At 38.0% G+C, this 19,644-nt stretch overlaps 1 protein-coding gene across 5 annotated transcripts in view; it reads right to left on the bottom strand.

Moving 5' to 3' along the window:
* The window catches only part of ANKRD26 (ankyrin repeat domain 26), a 52,745-nt gene that overhangs the window by 13,985 nt on the left and 19,116 nt on the right, over positions 1 to 19,644 (bottom strand). For 4 of the 5 annotated variants that reach the window (XM_021384833.1, XM_021384834.1, XM_021384835.1 and 1 more), the window contains 11 exons: positions 17,343 to 17,428; positions 14,801 to 15,712; positions 13,699 to 13,934; positions 12,855 to 12,986; positions 11,239 to 11,272; positions 10,891 to 11,029; positions 8,167 to 8,380; positions 5,988 to 6,171; positions 4,330 to 4,476; positions 2,725 to 3,681; positions 750 to 902 (listed from right to left, as the gene is read on the bottom strand). In XM_021384833.1, coding sequence (XP_021240508.1) covers positions 750 to 902; positions 2,725 to 3,681; positions 4,330 to 4,476; positions 5,988 to 6,171; positions 8,167 to 8,380; positions 10,891 to 11,029; positions 11,239 to 11,272; positions 12,855 to 12,986; positions 13,699 to 13,934; positions 14,801 to 15,712; positions 17,343 to 17,428 — 3,194 coding nt within the window. The remainder of the gene's footprint in view (positions 1 to 749; positions 903 to 2,724; positions 3,682 to 4,329; positions 4,477 to 5,987; positions 6,172 to 8,166; positions 8,381 to 10,890; positions 11,030 to 11,238; positions 11,273 to 12,854; positions 12,987 to 13,698; positions 13,935 to 14,800; positions 15,713 to 17,342; positions 17,429 to 19,644) is intronic. The other variant, XM_021384837.1, reaches the window with a different exon arrangement.

The raw sequence follows: 19,644 nt of genomic DNA, 5'->3' as shown, positions 1-19,644 counted from the left end.
TAACCTGCAGAGACACCAGGTTATTTTGCAAAGCAGCTTACCAAATATAGATCTTCACGAAGTAAAGATATAGTGACCTCATGTCAAAGACCACCTAATCATGCGCACCAAGTGTACAGAACAATGTAATTCATATACACGTCACTAAATCTATACTGTTGAATTTATTTCTAGGACAGGAAGACAACATTTGCTTATACTTTCAAATCTCTGCTTTGGTTTGGTACAGGCATGACTGTGATCACAGATGACAGAGGGCAAGTTGCGAAGACTGAAGAGGTAAGGACCTGCTTACAGTGCTTACAACCAACCCTGTAAGACAAAGAAAAATAATTTGTAAATTCAGAGCACCTGTGTGAGATGTTGCTTCATATAGTGCAAACATCCCATCCACAAACAAATTCTTGTGTTTGACACCAGGAGAGGGAAGAAAGTTCAGAAAAGAAAGAACACTGCTGCAATACCCTGGAGCCTGAAGAAGAGCTTCAGCTGTGGAGTTGAAGAATGTCTCCTACTTGCAAAAGAAACTAGTTGGCTTTTTGATGATTCCAGTAACACTTATCTTTCACTACAGAGGAGGAGGCCAGCTGGCAAAGATTTCACTGGCTTCATTAATTATGACAGGGTATCACTGCTAACCTCCTTAGCTCTCTGCTACTTGCTCTCAGAACATTATTTTTCTCTTCTTCACTAGAAACAGGGAAAAAACACCCTCAGATTTATACATATAAGTTACAGCCTCTCTGTACCTTGGTTTTAACCCTGTCCAATTCCTTTTGCAAGCGCAACTTGTCTTCCTCAAGGTCACTGCGGTACCGTGTAGTAACTTCAAGTGAAGCTTCTGACATAGACTGCTTTTTAAGAGCATCAGCAAGCTCCTGCTGCAGCTGTCTGACCACACCCTAAAGAAACAGTTAGATGAACATAAGGAAAAACATGAAATATGATTTTACTTCTTTAAACTGACTAGATTATACAATTCAGTCTTCAGAGCGAATTGAAAGGTATGAAATCTTGCCTGCCACCAGCAGGCATCTACACATGATAACCTTTATCCAACCTCCTCAACTTTACACATGCAAACTAAGAAACCATCGTAAAGAGCTGCTCAATTTCTTAATTTAAACAAACAAACCCAATAAACAAAAACCAAAGCCCTAAGTATTATTCTTCTTGGACCAACATGCAAGCACACTGTGTCCCTAAGAAAACTCGGAGAAACCTGCTGCCATGTAAGAGTTTGACTGCAGATATTACTCCAATGATCAAAGGTGGGACCTTGTATTAGACAATTCTTTGTGCTTTTCCTTCACTATGCAAACATAATTAAATCCATACATATTTCTTAAAGCTTCAAAGGAGCTGAATCACATCCTCCTACAGTCTTCATACTGAGTTCACTGTGGATTAACGTCATATCTAGGAACTTCAAAAGGAAGTAGAAATAATATAAAGCAATTCACAAGTTAAGACAGTTGACAGCTCTCTTGGAGTTCTTCCCCTATGCTACCTTTCAAAATAAACAAAAATAAGGTGGTTATCTGACACGTTCAAGAATTTGCCTCAAGTATTTACGAAGAAGGAAAAGTAATTTTAGCTCACCATTCAAATCATTAAGGGACACGAACCTTATTATCAAGTCTAGAAACTGAATGTGATCATTTCCTATTCTCTAGAATGGGAAGAAAGATTAAACAAAATGGTTAAGGCAACAATTTAATCACTACTCTACCTGGAATTGAGAATATTCTTCATCTAAGAACATTCATAATATATTTTCCAATCAGCTATAGCTTTTTCATCTGTCTGACTATTCACAGAACCACAGAACTGCAGGGATTGGAAGGGACCTCAAGAGATCAAGTCCAACTCCCTTGCTGAAGCAGGTACAAGGTATTCCTTGCTCCTACCACCCCTATATTCCATTCTATCTTTCTTCTGTCATCTACATGCAGATATGGGAGCAATACTTGTTTCTTGGATATCCGAGACACAAAGTTATGCTAGTCTTCTGCATAGGAGCACATTTCACATTCATGCATTGTATCAATTTTCAGAAAGAGCTTAACATATTTCCTAATTAGTCTTTCTTCTCTCTGGCTAAATAGCTTTTTCCAGATCCATAAAGAAAGAACGCATTTAAATATATCTACACATCAAAAAGTACAGAAGACAAAGCTTAGGTCAGTGCCTGAAATCGACTTCTTGGGGGACTGGCACGTCTTAAAACTCCTAAAATACATACATAAACTAATAGCTGGATAACACTTCAATTTTCTACCATCTTATTCATAAGTCGTTTTTTTCTTTTCTTTCCTCTGCAGGAACATACTACAAATCACTCGTAGTATATTCACCTCATCACTTCACTTATCTGCATCTTCACTTCTCGACCCTTGCATATTGGATGGTTCTTCTTCTTACACTATTTTTTGTGTGTCGACAGTGCAATATGTGTATCAAAGCACCCCTCTACAGGGGACTAAGGAAAGAGGATGACAAAATTCTAGAGAAGAATCATCTTCTTGATCAAACCCTATATTTTTCTAATCTGCTCAGATTTGAGCAGTGACCATTTGCCAAAGTCTTCCTAAATTCCAGGAGAAAAACAACCAGAACAAAACAATATAATTCAGTCCTATGCATATAACTTGTACCTGATGCATTTTAGAAATACAAAATCATTTCACGAATTGAAACATTTTGTTCTAATTATATACTTACCTCTCTTTCTACTTTGTCAGTCTCATATTTAAAGACTTGTTCCCTTAAATCAGTACACTTGGTATTTAATTCCTTGTTTCTCTCTTCCATGAGGTAAACTTGCTTTTCAGTATCAGCTCTGAGTTTATTGAAAATATCATTAAACCTGTCCTGGACATCATTCACAACCTTTTCTTTGATGATCCCCTTGTTCTGCAAATCTTCCAGCTGCTGACGGAGTAAAAGGTTTTCACTTTGGAACTGGGCCAATCGTTCCTGCATAGATTCCTGCTTTATCATAAATTTGCTGACTTGATCTTTCTCAAGTTGCCGAGCATGATCACTTTCCTTTGCCTGACACTGGGCTTGACTTAATTCTTTTTGTGTCATTTCTAAAAGCAGTGTTTTTTCTCGAAGTGTTTGTTTCGATTGGTGAAGTTCGTTTTCGAGACCATTAGCTTTGCTTTCCATTTTACTCAGCTGCTGAGACAAGCTCTTGTTGGCTTCTTGCACATCAGAGAGCTCATGATGGAGCTTGTCTTGTACACGAAGCCATTCATCACGTTCTCTCTGAAAAGTTCGTTCAACATCACTTTTCAGTGACTGATGACGTTCGAGATCTTGAACAGCAGCGTTCAGGCGGGAGCGGAATGATTCAATCTCTGTTTCCAGTCTGTCTTTGCTTTCTTTTGTCTGTTCAAGCTTAGAAGTTAGCATTGCAGATTCTGTCTTGAGTAAATTCAGCTGTCCATTGTACTGAAATACTGTTTGTGTTAAGGCTTCCTCATTCAGTTTAAGTTCCTTCTTAAGATCTTCATTTTTTTCTTTCAGAGTTTCATTTTCCTCTAAATATTTTCCTTCATCCTCCTGGTGCCTAAGTTTCACCTGATCAAGTTCTAGTCTTAGCATAGCAATCTCTTCTTGCAGTAACTGATTTTTGTACAACAGATCCTTTTCTCTGTCATTAGTGTCAGATTCCTGAGCGATAAAGGACATAAATAAATACTCAGTTGGGAAATAAATTGTGGTTTAACCTGGCAGGCAGCTAAGCACCACATTGTTCGCTCACTCCCCCCAGCTAAGCGGGATGAGGGAGAGAATTTGAAGCAAAATAGATCTCATGGGTTGACATAAAAATAATTTATTAAGCCAAAAGATGAAAAAAACGGAAACAAAAATGTGATAATATAATTATTATTACGTGATAATAATATTATTACATTATCATCACATTTTTGTTTCCATTTTTTTCATCTTTTGCCAAACAATGGGACCACAAATAGCCTCAACCAACTTATTTCCTAGTTAATCTCAAGATATCTAGATGTGTAACTGCTAAAAACCTTAAAAATGATGATTACAACTATACAATGAAAAACAGCAGAAAGCTTAAGAAACTGGGTAAACAGCATCTTATTTTCTAGAGGCTTCCCACTTCCACATGCAATTCAGGTATATATGGGATTGATGCTGCTACCCAGAACTTTTAAAGACAGCAGTAACAAAATCAGGTTACATTGATAAACTGTAGATAATAAAATTAACTTTTTGTGCTTTTTGGTGGATTACGACTTTAGAATGACCACAGTGAAATATAATCACATAATTAGAAATTGAATTGCTTACCTCCGATTTTTTTCCTATAGCTTTTATTGTCTCTTCTTCCAGCTCCTTCTGTCTCCACAGGTGGCTGTTCAAAATTCCTTCCTGTAGGGCTCTAGCACTCTTTTCCTGAGAGAGCTGTCTCTGTGTTTCATCACGCTCTTCTTCAATCTACAGTAATATATTTAAACTTGTGAATCTTGATTAAAATCAGAATTAGCAATACCTTCCTATTTCATTCTTCTTTGCATTCTTACATTCTATTAATTCTAATAAGAGCTGTTTTATCATAAAATCATAGAACGGCCTGCATATCAATTATCCACGTTTGCAAGCAAAAATGTTTAGATTTATCTGAATTGAAAGTTAGAAGAACAGTGTGTGTCCACCGCACAAATCAGCAGTATAAAAGTTTTATACTTAATGAATCACTCTCTAGAACAACAACAACAAAAAAACAACAAAACTACTACCCTTGGAAATGTACAGAGTTTAAGCAGAAACCCAAGTTATCTTTCTAACACGCTATATATACACACTGAAAACAGGGATGAACACTCAAATGCTTAAAGTCAAAGATCTGAGAACATCTATTCATCAATATTAGCGCTAACATTAAGAACAGCATAAACCAAACAAGTAACACTGACGCAAAAGCACATTAATTCCATAGACTATACCCTATTGGAAGGTCTTAAGTCTACATCTGTAACTCTAGTAACATTTAGAAACGCTTCAGAACACATGCCAATATATTTTCAGTTTACCTAAATCTAGCAACACCGCTGTACCAACGGAGTTGTATGAGATTTCCAAAAACTAGTAATAAAGTGAGACATAGAAGAGGACTGACCAGTTGAACAAACAGACCAGGGGGTAAGCTAACACAAATCATGCTTCCATTAAATTCAGGCAGACTGAAAGAGGTGATGCAAACTAGTTACTGCTCCTGCCAGAACAATGTGGCTACTGAAGGTCCCTAATGATCACTTTCCTGTGTTCTTAATATGTTTGCAAATGTAAGTTCTGCAAATTTGAGGGTTATTTATGGGGAAAAGGCAACTGAACAGACTGAATTTTTGAAGTATATTTGGAACTGCATAGAACCATGACAGGAATACTGAAAAGTATGTCAAGGCCAGTGAAAAGATCCTCAAAACTGTATGTAAAAACTGAAGAATTTATGCAGATTACATACAGTAAGAATGTCATAATCGCAATCACATTAATTAAGACACTAAACTTGTAATAAGAATAAAGGTGAGAGTTTCTCTGGGTTCGGTCTTGACTGTAGGCAACTGAGGCAATGTACAGTATATCAGGTAAATAGTAACATTTAGGCCTAAATTTAAATCCATATAAGTATACTTGAAAGAGTGCTACAAGTAATAATTTTTCATTTCCTTCTGAAAAAAAAAATAAAATATATATATATATTAGTAGTTAGGAAAAGTAACTCAAAGCAAGGTTTTGCCTGAAACGCAAACCAAACTATGATTCTGAAAAATACGAAAAAGAGTCATGAAGTTGTTCATGTTGGTTTGAGGACAATGGTCCTCAAAATGTACCAAGATAATTATCTAACGCCTCTTCCACAAACAATGAACATCTTCACTGAGCATACTAGAATATAATATCAATTAGAAAGAAACAGAAAAACAGAAGATGAATGTTTAATATACCTGTTTCAAGAGCTTTCTCAGTGTTATTAACTCTGTTTCTAAATTCCTTGCGTGCAACTCAAGTTGTTGTTTCTCCTCTATCTCTCTACAATATTGATCCTCTTTCCTCCTTAGTTGTTCTCTCATTTTTTCATACTGCATTTCAGCTCTAAGCCTCTTTTCCTCTTCTTGTTTCAAAGAAAATCTGAAATTTAAAAGAGAATATTTGAGGAATTAAGGCACTGACATAAAAAGTAAAAATGCCACAATATGAACTTGCAGAAACAACTTAAACCATAAAAATGTCACATATTTTCAAATACAGTATTATTGCTGTAATTCAGCATTTTAAAATAATTCTAATTTCATTCCATCAGTGGTGGAAGACATCTTGTACTTGAGCTGTACAAGCCTGACAAATAAGCCACTAAGTGATGTACAAAATTCATCATGTATTTTCAGTTTTACATAGGGAAATGTGAAGAACAATTCACGTTTTTATAATTCCTGAAAAAAAAAACCCTAAACTTCACATTACAGGTGCACACTTCATTCAAAATTAGTTCATTGTCTTACCAAATCAACATACCAGAAACTTTTAGTATCAAAAATATACTGTTTTTTATTTGCTGAACATCATTTACATACTATGGATTCATAGTGACTGCAAGTAATATAACAAAACAGCACATCACTTATCTAAGACAGATCCAAAAACTTTTAAGTAAGGTTTCTCTAAGACTAAAACAACTGCTTACAATGCGTGGAGTAATCTTATTTATTTTTTTTAATAAATTAAAGAATAAGGATAGTGTTCCAAAAAATATTCAGAAGCGTTAAGCTTAATATGATTAAAAAACACAGTTTTAAAACTCAATGGATCTACATGTGGGAGAAACAACAGCAATAAGCATTGATATGGTTAAAACTGTCCACTATGTGTCCGTAGTAAGTAAACAAGAAAGCATTTTTGTATTTGGTAATTATTTTGAATATTTTTCCAATATCTTTGTCAACACATCAGCAAGCAACTATGAACATAAAGAAAGAAGTGTCCCAAAAATCTGCTTTACTAGTTCTGGAAAATGAATATAAGCAACCACTAATAAAATAGCTCAAAGGAGTGGCTGTAACATTAGTATTTAAATGGCTTATACTCAAGGAGAGAGTTTTACATATAATAATTATTACTTTAGTTTCCCAAAAAGGATAGCTTTTACAGATGTATAGCTAATACCGTTTTGAGTTTTTATATAGAAAGAAAAAAATTAATTCCTCGTAATTTATAGATGTTTCAGAATTTTGAAATACGTTTAGAATCAAATCCGGGCCAAATTAGGAATGGCTTTTTCTTACTCATAATCCCCTTCCATGTACTGGGAGACTGCTGGCACATCTCCTTGAAGTCCATTTCCCTCAGCTTCTTCTCACAGAGAAAGTGCTCCATGCTCTGTGACCAGCCTGGAAGGACTCTGCTGAACTAACACATGTTGACTACAATCTCTTGTACAGGGAGGCCAAAAGTTGGACCCAGTGCTCCAGACACAGACCAAAAGGAACTAAGTAGGGATGAATCACTCCCCTCTGCTTCTTGACACTCTGCTGTTCTTAATGCAACCCAGGATGCTGTTGGCCTCCTCAGCTGAAAGGTCACTCTGGCTCATGTTGCACTTAATCTCTGCCAAGGCCCCCAGGGCCTTCTCAGAGGAGCAGCTCACCAGCCAGAGCATTTCACTGTGTATCCTCAGAAAGGGTTCCTCCATCCTAAGAGCAGGGCTTTGAATTTGTTGTTGATGAATTTTGTATAATGACTGCTGGCTACTCCTCTGAAATGGTGTAAACAGTGATTAAAAACGACCTGCATCTAGCTCAGGAGTATGAGGACAAGGGACACAATCTCAAATTTGACCTTCAATGAGACAAACACACCCACTAAACTGTTTCAATTTGCTGTCTGTGGAGTTACCACAGTTCCTCATTTTATACAAAAACAGAAGGTACAAAGACAAAACCCATGAAGTACAACTCTTAAAAATGCTTGTAAGTCCCTATCCCTGGAGGTACTTAAGAGACAAGCTGATGTAGCACTAAGGGACATGGCTTAGTGGTGGGACTTGGTACGTTGTTGACGGCTGGACCATCAGCATCTTCTAAAACGTGACCAGGATAACATACATGACCAAAATGCAAGATTACATACTTAAGACTTTGGATGTCACTTTTCAATTCCACTTCTTGGTGAGCCAATATGGATTTCAAATCTTGAGTCTCTTCTGCTATTAATTGTGACTCCTCTCTTTCACTTTCCAATTTCCTGACTTCTCTATAGAGAGCTGTATAGCGGTTTTTTTCACGATCTATTATCTGTTCATATTCAAGAAGTATGTTTTGAATTTTCAGCAAAATAGCAGAACCTATAAGGAGACAAAAAATACACAAAATTGCACATGTGCATAAATGCTTTCCAGTGTACAATCTATTTAACTCTTTGCTGAATTGGGAATAGGTGGCAGGATTTTAGTCGTGAGGAAGTCTCTATAAGAAAGACACAAAAGATTGCACCAAATGCAGATGAGTCCAACAGATCCACTATAGGACACAGCTCAGACTATCAGCCAAGCTTACAGCACCTCCAAGAAAGCATATTTTGGAAAGGGCAAAAAAACACCACGTATGCAGAGAAGGAGGGAAAAAAAGTGTAAATAACAGCAGTGGAAACATAAAGGTAAGATAAGCACTACAGGTGCGGGAGCAGATTCCCAAACAACCTGTGGAGAGCATCATAATGGAGCAGGTGTTTCCCAGTAGCCCTTGGAAAGGGCCACACTGGAGCAGATATCCACACTGCAGCACATGGAAGACTACTCCAGAACAACTGGATAATTCCTAAAGGATCTTTAGTTGATGAAGAGTCCACATTGGAGCAGATCTTCCTGACAAGAAATGTAGCCCATGCAGAGCATGTTTATCCTGCAGCCTGTAGAAGGATCCATGCTAGAGCAGGGGAAAAGTGTAAAGAGGAAGGAGAGATAGAAAGGAACTACCATGCACTGATTGGAAACCCACCATCCTCCTTGCGCTGCTCAGGAAGTGGGAGTGAAGAAGCAAAATTAAGTATGAGATAGTGGTGGGTGGAAGGTATTCCATTTACTTGTTTTTTTTTTAATCTTTCTCACTACCCAATTTAATTGGCAAACAAATTAACTTTCCCCAAGTGGAGTCCGTTTTGCCTATGACAATAATTAGCGATGGCCTTGTCTTTATCTGAGTTCTTGAGCTTTTTCCATCCTATTTTCACCTCCTGTCCTGTTGAAGAGTAGGAGTGCAGTCAAGTAGGAATATGGTCTTTAGCCAAAGTTAATCCGTATTTGCCTAATGAAGTTTTAGCAAAGTTTAAGAAAATTAGTGCTGCTTACATTTATATAAAGCCACGTGTACGTATACAAGCATATCGCAACATTTGTTATAGATTTTCTTTTTCAGCAAAGCCATTATTTTGGAGAGCAATTTGTCATTGCTTATTAAGGGGCACAAACAGGAAAAAAAAAAAGACTGGTTGCTTACTTTTGATCGCTACATTTAAATGAGTTGGTGTGTACCTTACAAGAAACTCCTTTTCCACTTCTGACTAAGAGACATAGCCAGCGGTAAGTTGTCATGGTATTGTGATTTTCGGTTATTGATATTTGTCAACGGTTTACGGGCGTTAGGCCCGATTCCATGACAAAGGGGACGGGGGACCCAAGGGCCCACGTCCCGGGAAAAGGGGAAAGGGTAAGGAGATGGCCCTGAGAGCAAAGAACAGCGGCAACAATCTGAGGAGAAACAAACTAATTTACTAAATAAAATATCGGAATGCAAAACAACACACTATAATACAATATAATTACAATTTAAGCTGATAAATCCAATACAGAGAGAGAGAATGTCCCAAAATCAAGGTAGGCCTTACTCTACTACCGACGATAAGACGGCCGGAGAGCGAGGTGCTGCCAAGACGAGAGACGGCGGAAAAAGGGACGAGGTCTCGTGATCTGCAAGTTTTTATACTGCGAGCTTTTATCTTTTCCCTCCGGCTGGAAAATGGTAACAGAGGAGCAAAGTACCGTGGGGACTGTAGTAGTCCTTCTCTTCCGAGAACTAGGTATGTCCACTACATGATGTTATGATGTGGAACACCAATAACCGAAAATCACAAAACCATGACAATATTCCACATCATATCATCATGTAGTGGATGTTCCTTCTCAGAAGGAAGGACTACTACAGTCCCCACGGTACTTTGCTCCTCTGTTACCATTTTCCAGCCGGAGGGAAAAGATAAAAGCTCGCAGTATAAAAACTTGCAGATCACGAGACCTCGTCCCTTTTTCCGCCCGTCTCTCGTCTTGGCAGCACCTCGCACTCCGGCCATCTTATCGTCGGTAGTAGAGTAAGGCCTACCTTGATTTTGGGACATTCTCTCTCTTTGTATTGGATTTATCAGCTTAAATTGTAATTATATTGTATTATAGTGTGTTGTTTGGCATTCCGATATTTTATTTAGTCAATTAGTTTGTTTCTCCTCAGATTGTTGCCGCTGTTCTTTGCTCTCAGGGCCATCTCCTTACCCTTTTTCCCCTTTCCCCTTTTCCCGGGACGTGGGCCCGTGGGTCCCCCGTCCTCTTCGTCACGGAATCGGGCCTAACGCCCATAAACCGTTGACATAAGTACAGCGTGTTTGCCAACAATACAGATGGACATCTAAAGTTAGGTGAGATGAATTCTGCATTCAGTGCAGGAGTCTATACTTTTGGGGGAGCAGGGTACGGGGAGGAGTCATTTTTGATCATAAATATTATATCAAAACAGAAAAACTGAAGAACTGTGAAGGTACACAAGGAAATAGAGTTTTAAAAGAAGACAACGTGATATAGAAACTTACCTGTATGATCCACACTAAGCTGTTCTAATAGCAACATAGCTTCTTTGTAGGTTGAAGTTGGCAACTCAGCATCCTCTGTAGTTGTATCAGATGACTGTGTTAAATCAAGGTCATCAGTAACATCCATTTGGATGCTCACCTACAGACAATACGGTGTGTTATGTATACAACATTGTATCATTACAGATCATTATAAATGCAAGAACAATTCATTTTCTCATTCACAGCCCATTGATTTGGTTCAAATAGTACAAAGTCGCATACTAGCAGAAATCTTTGCATTGGATTGACCACAATGTTATCATTTAAGTGATTAAAAGCCAATGAAAAAAACTAATTTTACAGTACCTTGTTCTTTTCGCTCCCTGTTTTTGTTGCAGGTCTGGAAAACAGAAATGGATTTCAGTACTGGAATGCTTATACTTTATTTATGAACAACAACTGAAATTGCTCTGAAAACTTAATTTCAGAAATGAATTAAAGTACAGTTTAAAACAATAACATTGCTACATGTAGTCATGTAGCTGAAGGCAAAAAAAAAAAAAACCCAACAAAGACAACACCTTATGTGTACTGGAAGGCTATTTTTTCTGCATGATACTAGGAATTACAGAACAGCCCAGGTTGAAATGGACCTCAAAGGATCATTAGTTCCATGTGGGAAAAGGGAACCTAGAGATTATCTTGCACCCAGTCCAACCGTGCCCTGAAAATCTCCAATCATGGGAAATTCTATCATGTCACTGGGAAGACTGTTCCAGTGACTGTTTTCAACCTTCAACAATGTCTTTTATATCAAGATGATACTTCCCCCAGAGCAGCTCATACCCATAGTCCCTTGTTTTCTCCATGTGACTCCTTGTGAAGAGAGACCTGCCATCCTCTTTGTAGTGATCCTTAAGCACTGGAATTCTGTGATGAGGTCCCCACCGAGCCTTCTTTTCTCCAAGATGACAAATCTAACTCCTCAAGTCCTTCCTCATAGGGCAGGATCTCCGACACACCGATTGTTGTCGTGGCCCTCCTTTACAGCCTCTCTAGTGTGTTCTAGGTTTTTTGAATTGTAGGGACCAAAGCAAACTGTACTCCAGATGTGTGCTGACAAGTGCTGAGTAGAGTGCGATAATAACATTTCTACCTCTGCTAGCAATGTCCCTGCAGATGCAGGCCAGGATCCAATTTGCCTTCACTGCTACAGTGGCACAGAGTCCTTTAAAGGTCATCTAGTCCAACTCCCCTGCAACGAGCAGGGACATCACAGCTAGATCAGGTTGCCCAGGGCCTGATCCAGCCTCACCTTGAAGTCTCCAGGGACTGAGCATCCATGACATCTCTGGGCAACCTATTCGAGTGCCTCAGCACCCTCCCAGTAAAAGATTTTTTCCTTCTATCTAACATAAATCTACCCTCTTTGAGCTTGAGACCACCTCCCCTTGTTCTATCACCACATACCCTGCTAAAGAGTCTGTTCTGTTCCTTCCTGTAGCTCCCCTTTAGATACTGAAAGGCCGCCCTCAGGTCTCCCCAGAGCCTTCTCTTCCCCACGTAGAAGAGTCCCAGCTCTCTCAGCCTGTCCTTGTATGGGAGGCGTTTCATCCCTTGGATCACATCTGTGGCCCTCCTCTGGACATGCTGTATCAGATCCACGTCTCTCCTGTACTGAGGACTCCACATCTGGACACAGTACTCCAGGTGAGGTCTCACTAGGGCAGAGTAGAGGGGGAGGATCACCTCCCTTGACCTGCTGGCCACACTTCTTTTTATGCAGCCCAGGATACAACTGGCTTTCTGGGCTGCGAGGGGACACTGCTGGCTCATGTCCAGCTTGCCATCCACCTGTACCCCAAGTCTTTTTTGGCCTGGAAAAATCATTGTACGCGTTCAGTTTATAAAACTTACCTTTAGTTTTCAGGCCAATTTTTCTAATTATTAAATGTATTTATAATATTCCTTATATTCAGTACCTTTCTTCATCTTGAGATGTTTCACTGAAAGTGCTATCATCCATTACTTGAATCTTTTGATTAGCCTTCTGCTTTGAAGACTGCCTTTTATTCTCATTTTTCTTCACACCTTTTGGGTTCAGAACAGATTTACTATATTGAACAGAAAGAAAAAAAATCACCAATTGAGTACATTATATAAAATAAGAAACACTTACTCTAGAAAAAAAAAAAACAAGACTAAAGAGGTCTGTGATAAAACACAGGATTGATTCCCAAGATCTTGGAAGATACTCAAGTAAGCTGGAACACCTTTCTGTCCCCATTAGAGGATGTACCTAGAGCACAAATTATCCTGAAGAAGATGCAGATAAAAATTCCTGCGTAGGGTTATGTAAAAGCATCTGTGTCTTCTTCAAACTTTTTAGATCTGTTTGGTAATATTATCTTTCCCTTTTTCCTGACAAAGAGGATCTGAGTTTAATGAAAACAGCTGCATGAGGAACACTAATATCTCCCAGAAAAGGGAGAAATTAAGTTAAATTCCTGCTTTTCTGTTCTGGGTGGCTATTTATTAAGAAAACAGCTTTTTCCTCAATCTCTGGCTAAGATTCTGAAGACACAATTAGTGTCAGTATTGAGAAAGAAATTCACAAGATCTCCATCTCCTCCAGGGAAATAAATTGGAACTTCCATTGTGAACTTAGTTCTTATAAAAATATATTCTTTAAAAAGTTTGAGAAGCAGGGGACTACTCAGCATAGCTTTCGACACTGAGGAAAGTGCTTCAAATACAAGATTAAAAAAAACTCCTAAAGCTAAAACCTCTAAATATTAAAAATTACAGATTATTTTATTATTTTACCCTTTTATTGGTATTTCAATGAATTTTGATCTCTCCTCGGATGAAAAATTCTTTGTGCATTTTTCTTCTACCATTTGTTCATTCTCAGTTTTTTTTTCATTCTTCCTTACAGCAAGCTTTTCTTTCAGTGGTTGACTGGTAATATTGCCTGCTGGTGTACTTAATTTATCAAGATCTTCCTGTTTCTCCACTGCTTGCATTTTGAAATGTTTCTGCTTCCTTTTTTCCTTCTCAACCTATGAAGAGAAAATTAAGCTTAATATATTTTTCTGTTTCTAAAGGAGACAAAGACTATATCTAAGACCAAACAATCTAAGCTTGACTTCTGAAATAATGTAAAAAAAAAAAAAAAAAGAAAAAATAATTCACAAAAACTACTCTACTAAATGTATCAAGTCAATGAAAATACTCTGAATTCACTCATGATTTAAAGTATAACAAAAAACACAGCCCTTAGAAAAGAAACAATAAAAGCATTTCTGGTGGATAAGAAATTAGATGGACTATGCAACATTAGTTGTAGAAACACAAAATATGAGTGGATGGATGATGGGGCTCTTCCTTAATGATGAGGGGGAAAAAAAAAACCCAAACTCACAAGCAAGAACAGTTTCACAGCAATCAGGAATTTTAGTTAAAGACAATGAAGGCACACCATGCACAAACCACAGCAAATGAAGAGATTAGTCAAGACCCTGTTCAGAAGCTATTTTCATTCCTTGATTGAGAATCAAAACTGGCGTACTTGTATGTATTTCTTTTTATGGCAATGAGGTGATAACTACTTACACTGGGACCGACTGCCACCTACTGTTAAACTGAAACAGTAATACATTTTGTTTTCTCAAAACCTTCTAATCACGCAATGGGGAAAAGTACAATTCTCCACTGCTCTCCTTATTTATGAGTAAGGTACTTCTACTAAAACAAAAAAACAATTTGCATAAAGCACCTTCTTTTAATGATCAATAGCTAACATGAACAGGACCACTGATACAGAGAAAGACTAAGGAAGAAGGAGCAGCCGGTGAACTTCTACCTCTTTTTGGAGCTGTACTTTCTCTTTCTCCAAAGCCAGGAATACCATTTGCAGCATTCCTACCTTACTCTTAAATCTTTCCACATCTTGTTTTAGTTCTTCATCCAGATTGCTTTTCAGCACGCCACAAGTTTGCTGAGCGTGTGGAAAAAGATTTTCAATTTCCGTTTCTCCTATTTCCTTGTTTTTGATAAGGTAGTCTCTGGAAATGTTGTCACTAAGATAGATGTCTGTGCCAAATTTCTTCTCTCTTATAAAACCAAGCGCACTTTCATCGTTTGTGGAAATAGGTCTTATTTTTGGAAGAATATTAGAAATGTCATCCAAAATATTTGTTTTTAAACAATGTCTCAGGGAATATTCAGGACTTCTCTCTACATTTCTACTAATCCCATTCTCATTCTCTTCCATTTCCTCTCCTTTTGCTAGAGGCACTTTTGTATTATCTGTGTAATTAGTGCAGTCTTCTTCATCAGTACTCCAGGTATTTTCCACATTTGCATTTAAGTTATTGTGATCAGGAAAGACACTGAGACTTGGACTTACAATTTCTCTTTTGGGTTCTTTTAGGTCTACGTTAAGTTTCATATCTCCAAATTCACCTTCACTTTCTAACTTATTACTTGATTCTGTCACACAAGATGAAACACGAAAACTCTTCAATTCTTCATTGAAGTTATCTTCTGACACTTTTGCCACAAGGGACGTAGATTTCTCAGATTCATTAATTTCACCAAACAGCTGCTTCAGCTCTGCTGTAATGTTTTTAAAATTTGTTTTCAATTCCCTTTTCTCATTTTCAACCCACATTCTTTCATATCTTTCTTCCCACGGTTTTAGACTTAACTGCTTGTCAGCACTGTGGGATTCCTCATTTTCTGCTAGGGCTTCCTGATGAGAAATCTCTCCTTTGTCAGTCTGCTTTTCAATTGCTGTCTTTTCTATCAAGTTGGTAGTTTCTAAAATATATTTATCCTTAAGTAACCAGGTAGAGACAGAAAAATTACCAAGAAAAAGGAAATTACGGTTAAGCAATGTAATTTATGTTGCAAACTCATCCTATCATACAACAAAAATAAAGATACCACCTTATTTAATTTTTCCTTAAAATAGGAAGATCTAGTTTAGAAACAAGAGTTTTTCTTCAATTACATTTCTCTGAACACAAGGATTGCTTTTACCAATTATACAGAGCAGGCAGGCTAAAAGGTGTCACTAAGCAGTTCATGTTTTAGTACTTAAAAAAAAAAAGAACCAAACAGAAACCAACAAAACCATCAATGATGACATAAAACACAGCTGCCTGAATTTTCCTATCCTCCATCACTCTCTACTGACTGGCACTTTGCAACCCCCTGCTAGCTGAGTTAACATAGTATGAGTGAACATAACAAGCTTTTAACTACCCACCATAAAGAGAATTGGCTACATTTCAATCATTTCTGCTCCCCAGTGTCAGAATTATTAAACTCCATTCCAAGCTCCCAAGAAAATATTTACTAGGAAAACCTGTTCATTCCTGCCCTCAGCCCAAAATCAAGAACTAAAACATCTACCATAACTGCACCATGCCTCAAACCCACCAACCAGCTCCTCTCTCCAGTCTCCTATCTCTGACTCCACGCTCTGTTCCTCAATGGTGCTGACTGCTCGTATTATGTGTCACAGTCCCTCCAATATGCTTCTTGGTTTGTGTTCCCTTCTGAATAAGGCCTGCAGCCTTGGTGTCCCAAGGGGCCAAGACCGTTGATCTTCTTACACTAGTTACATAGACCCTTTTTTCCTTCCAGATTTTAACTCTGCAAAAATCTTTCACAATGGAGAAAAGCATCTCAGTCAGCCACCACCTGTCTCAGCCACTCCATTCCCAAGCTCCATTCTCTTTGCACATCTGCTACCACCTTCCAATACTTAAGTTCTGTTCTCGACCTGTTGAAATTAATCACATCCCTCTTTCATGGTGCCTGGGTGTGTGTTGGAAATTGCTTGCTCCACTGTCCCTTGAAGTATCAAAGAAGACTCCAGACACTCACTGGAGACCCCTATCCAGTCCTGCCCCATATGCCCAATACAAACAGAATGCCTACTTTATAATCCTCCATAATGGCCTCCAAAAATTATTTTCAAACGCTTATTAACTTGATCAGGCAAGGATATATTTTTCAGAGGCAGAGAAAGCATTGACAGATCATCAGATATTTCAGGTTATTGCTTGATCTTTCTCTAACAAAGAGGAAAATCTGGCATGTTTTTTCAAAGAAATAATCAGATGATAGAAAAATCTCACTCCCAAATGAATACGTATTTTGCATAAGAAAAAAAGAGCATGACTGTACTGTTTCTCAGCATTGCACACTTAAAGAAAAACAGTGTTCAATGTTTAAGCAAACCGGCTGTAAACACATCAGGACAATGTCAAGTATCCATCACAATGGCAAGCATTTTACACAACCGTGAGAAGATAGTATCTAACTTCAGATGATACAAACTTCAAGTACAAGACTTTTCTCAGAACCATTTACTGACTGGTAAGCTTTCTTTCACCTCAACGTATAACACAGTTTACCAATTCGGACTATAACTCATAATATTTGGTTTCACATACCTGCCTTCCGTAGTTTTCAGTGGCATCATTGATGGTCTCTTTTTCAGCTGATGACGACACATGAAAGACAGATTCTGAGCACTCACCTACAGTGAAGAATTTATGTTTTTATAATGAACATGACTTATTACAACTTATTTATATCTAGAGTACATCCTGAATCACCGTGTTTGTGAGAAAATAACACAAACTAACACATCCTCTCAAACATATGATTTATGATTTGAAGAAAATATTATGACAGTTTTAAGATGTGTCTGTGTGAACTACTCTCTCTCGGGACACTTTCCTTTCATGCATAAGGGAAATATGATGAAAATCAGTACAAATGGTCACAAATGCACCTTTTTTAAGAAACACAAATGGTTTATATATATAAATACATTTCTGCATATACATGACACACTGAACGCTATGCAGTAACTGGCTAGATTCGTCTAGCTATTTTCATTGCTCCATGTTTTGTGCCAAGAAGGGTCTCATTTAACCCTTTTGTAGTTCGAAATATATGTGCCACAGGAATCATAATGCTCTGCAGAAGAAATATAGCTTGTTGAAACCCAAACCCAAATATAAAAGTTTGAGAGAAACTTTCACATGTACTTCTTAATACCGGATCTTCAAGATAACACATGGATAAATAAAAGAAAAAAGAAAAAAAAAACAGACACAAAGAAGGATGAACAGAAAATACATGAAATGCTGACACAGAACGAGCTATGGAAAGACTGTTTTTCACTACCTAACTTTGCAATGTTACAATGTCCTGGCCCATAACTGGACTGCATTTCACATTACTGTGTAAAACAGACCAAACTAAAACCCACAGAATCATAGAATCAGAAAGGTTGGAAAAGACCTCCAAGATCATGGATAAATGAGGATGCTAATTCACTATCCACCATATTTGAAGAGTTGTGGCAGTCACATGAAGCCCTCAGTGACTGGAATAAGGGAAACATCACACTCATTTTTAAAAAGGGTAAAAAAGGAGGACACTGGGAACTACCAACTAACCTTCTATTATGGAGTGACTGCAGTGGTGGATAAAGGAAGAGCTACCTTGATTTAAGACCTTTGACATGGGCTCAAACAATATACTTGTCTCTAAATTGGAGAAATATGATGGATGGATTGTTTGGTAGATAAGGAAGCAGTGCTAAGTGGTGTAGCTGATATGTCAGTGAAAAGAGATGACATCCAGAAGGAGACTGACGGCCTAGAGAAGCAGGCCTTACGACAGTCAGCAAGGCCAAGCGCAAAGTCCTGCAACGGGGTTGGGCAATCACCAGCATCAGCACTGACTAGGCCATGAACAGACTGAGAGCAGCCCTGGGAAAAGGACTTGGGGGTACTGCTGGATGAAAAATTAGACGTAAGCTGGCAATGTGTGCTTGCAGTCCAGAAAGCTAATTGAATCCTGGGCCGCATAAAAAGAAGCACGGCATGGCCAGAACACCAAGGAAGGTGACTGTTCCTCTCCTACTCTACTCTTCTGAAACTCTGCCAGGAGTACTGAGATCAGCTCTGGGGCCCTCAGCACAAAAAAGACCTGTTAGAGCAGGTCCAGAGGAGGGTCACAAAAATGATTAGAGGACGGGAACACTTCTCTTATGAAGAAAAGCTAACAGAGTTGGAGAATATAAGACTTTGCAGAGACTATATTATGGCCTTTCAATACTTAATGGGAGCTTATAAGAAAAATGAAGAAAGACTTTTTACTATGGCCTGTAGTGATAGAGCAAAGGGTAACAGTTTTAAACTAAAAGATGATTTAGATTAAAGAATAAATGCTTGATAACGGTGGCGGGGCACCAGAACAGGTTACCCATAGCAGGGAGGTTGGAACTCGGTGATCTTTAAAGGTCCTTTCCAGTCCAATTCTGTAATTATATGATTCTAACAATCCTTCATGCATCTTACAGAAACACTATCACTGCAGAAGAGAATCTCTTTTTCTTCATGCACTGCAAATACACACACACATGTATTTTTTTCTGGAGGGAAGTTTAACCTCTATCGTTGTCAAAAGAAACAGTACCTTTTTTCCTAAAACAAGGATGCCAAACAGCTTAGAACAATTTGCATTCCATACTTAGAAGTTGCAATAGTTTTCTGAACTCTTTCTAATCATCTACTTCATATGCTTGCTTATATAGGTTTTCACCTGATTTGTATTGTCAGTGGCTCATTGTAGAAACTCTAAGATCTGAATAGGGAATTGTTTCGCATCTCGCTAACAAATACTTAAATTCATACACATCAGAATGAAGAAACTAAAAACCTATTAAGGTTATATATC

This window comes from Numida meleagris, chromosome 1 (genome assembly GCF_002078875.1).
Source record: "Numida meleagris isolate 19003 breed g44 Domestic line chromosome 1, NumMel1.0, whole genome shotgun sequence".
In the NCBI taxonomy this organism is placed as follows: Eukaryota; Metazoa; Chordata; class Aves; order Galliformes; family Numididae; genus Numida; species Numida meleagris.
Note: the sequence above shows the minus strand (reverse complement) of the source record. Positions and strands in the feature narration are given on the sequence as shown.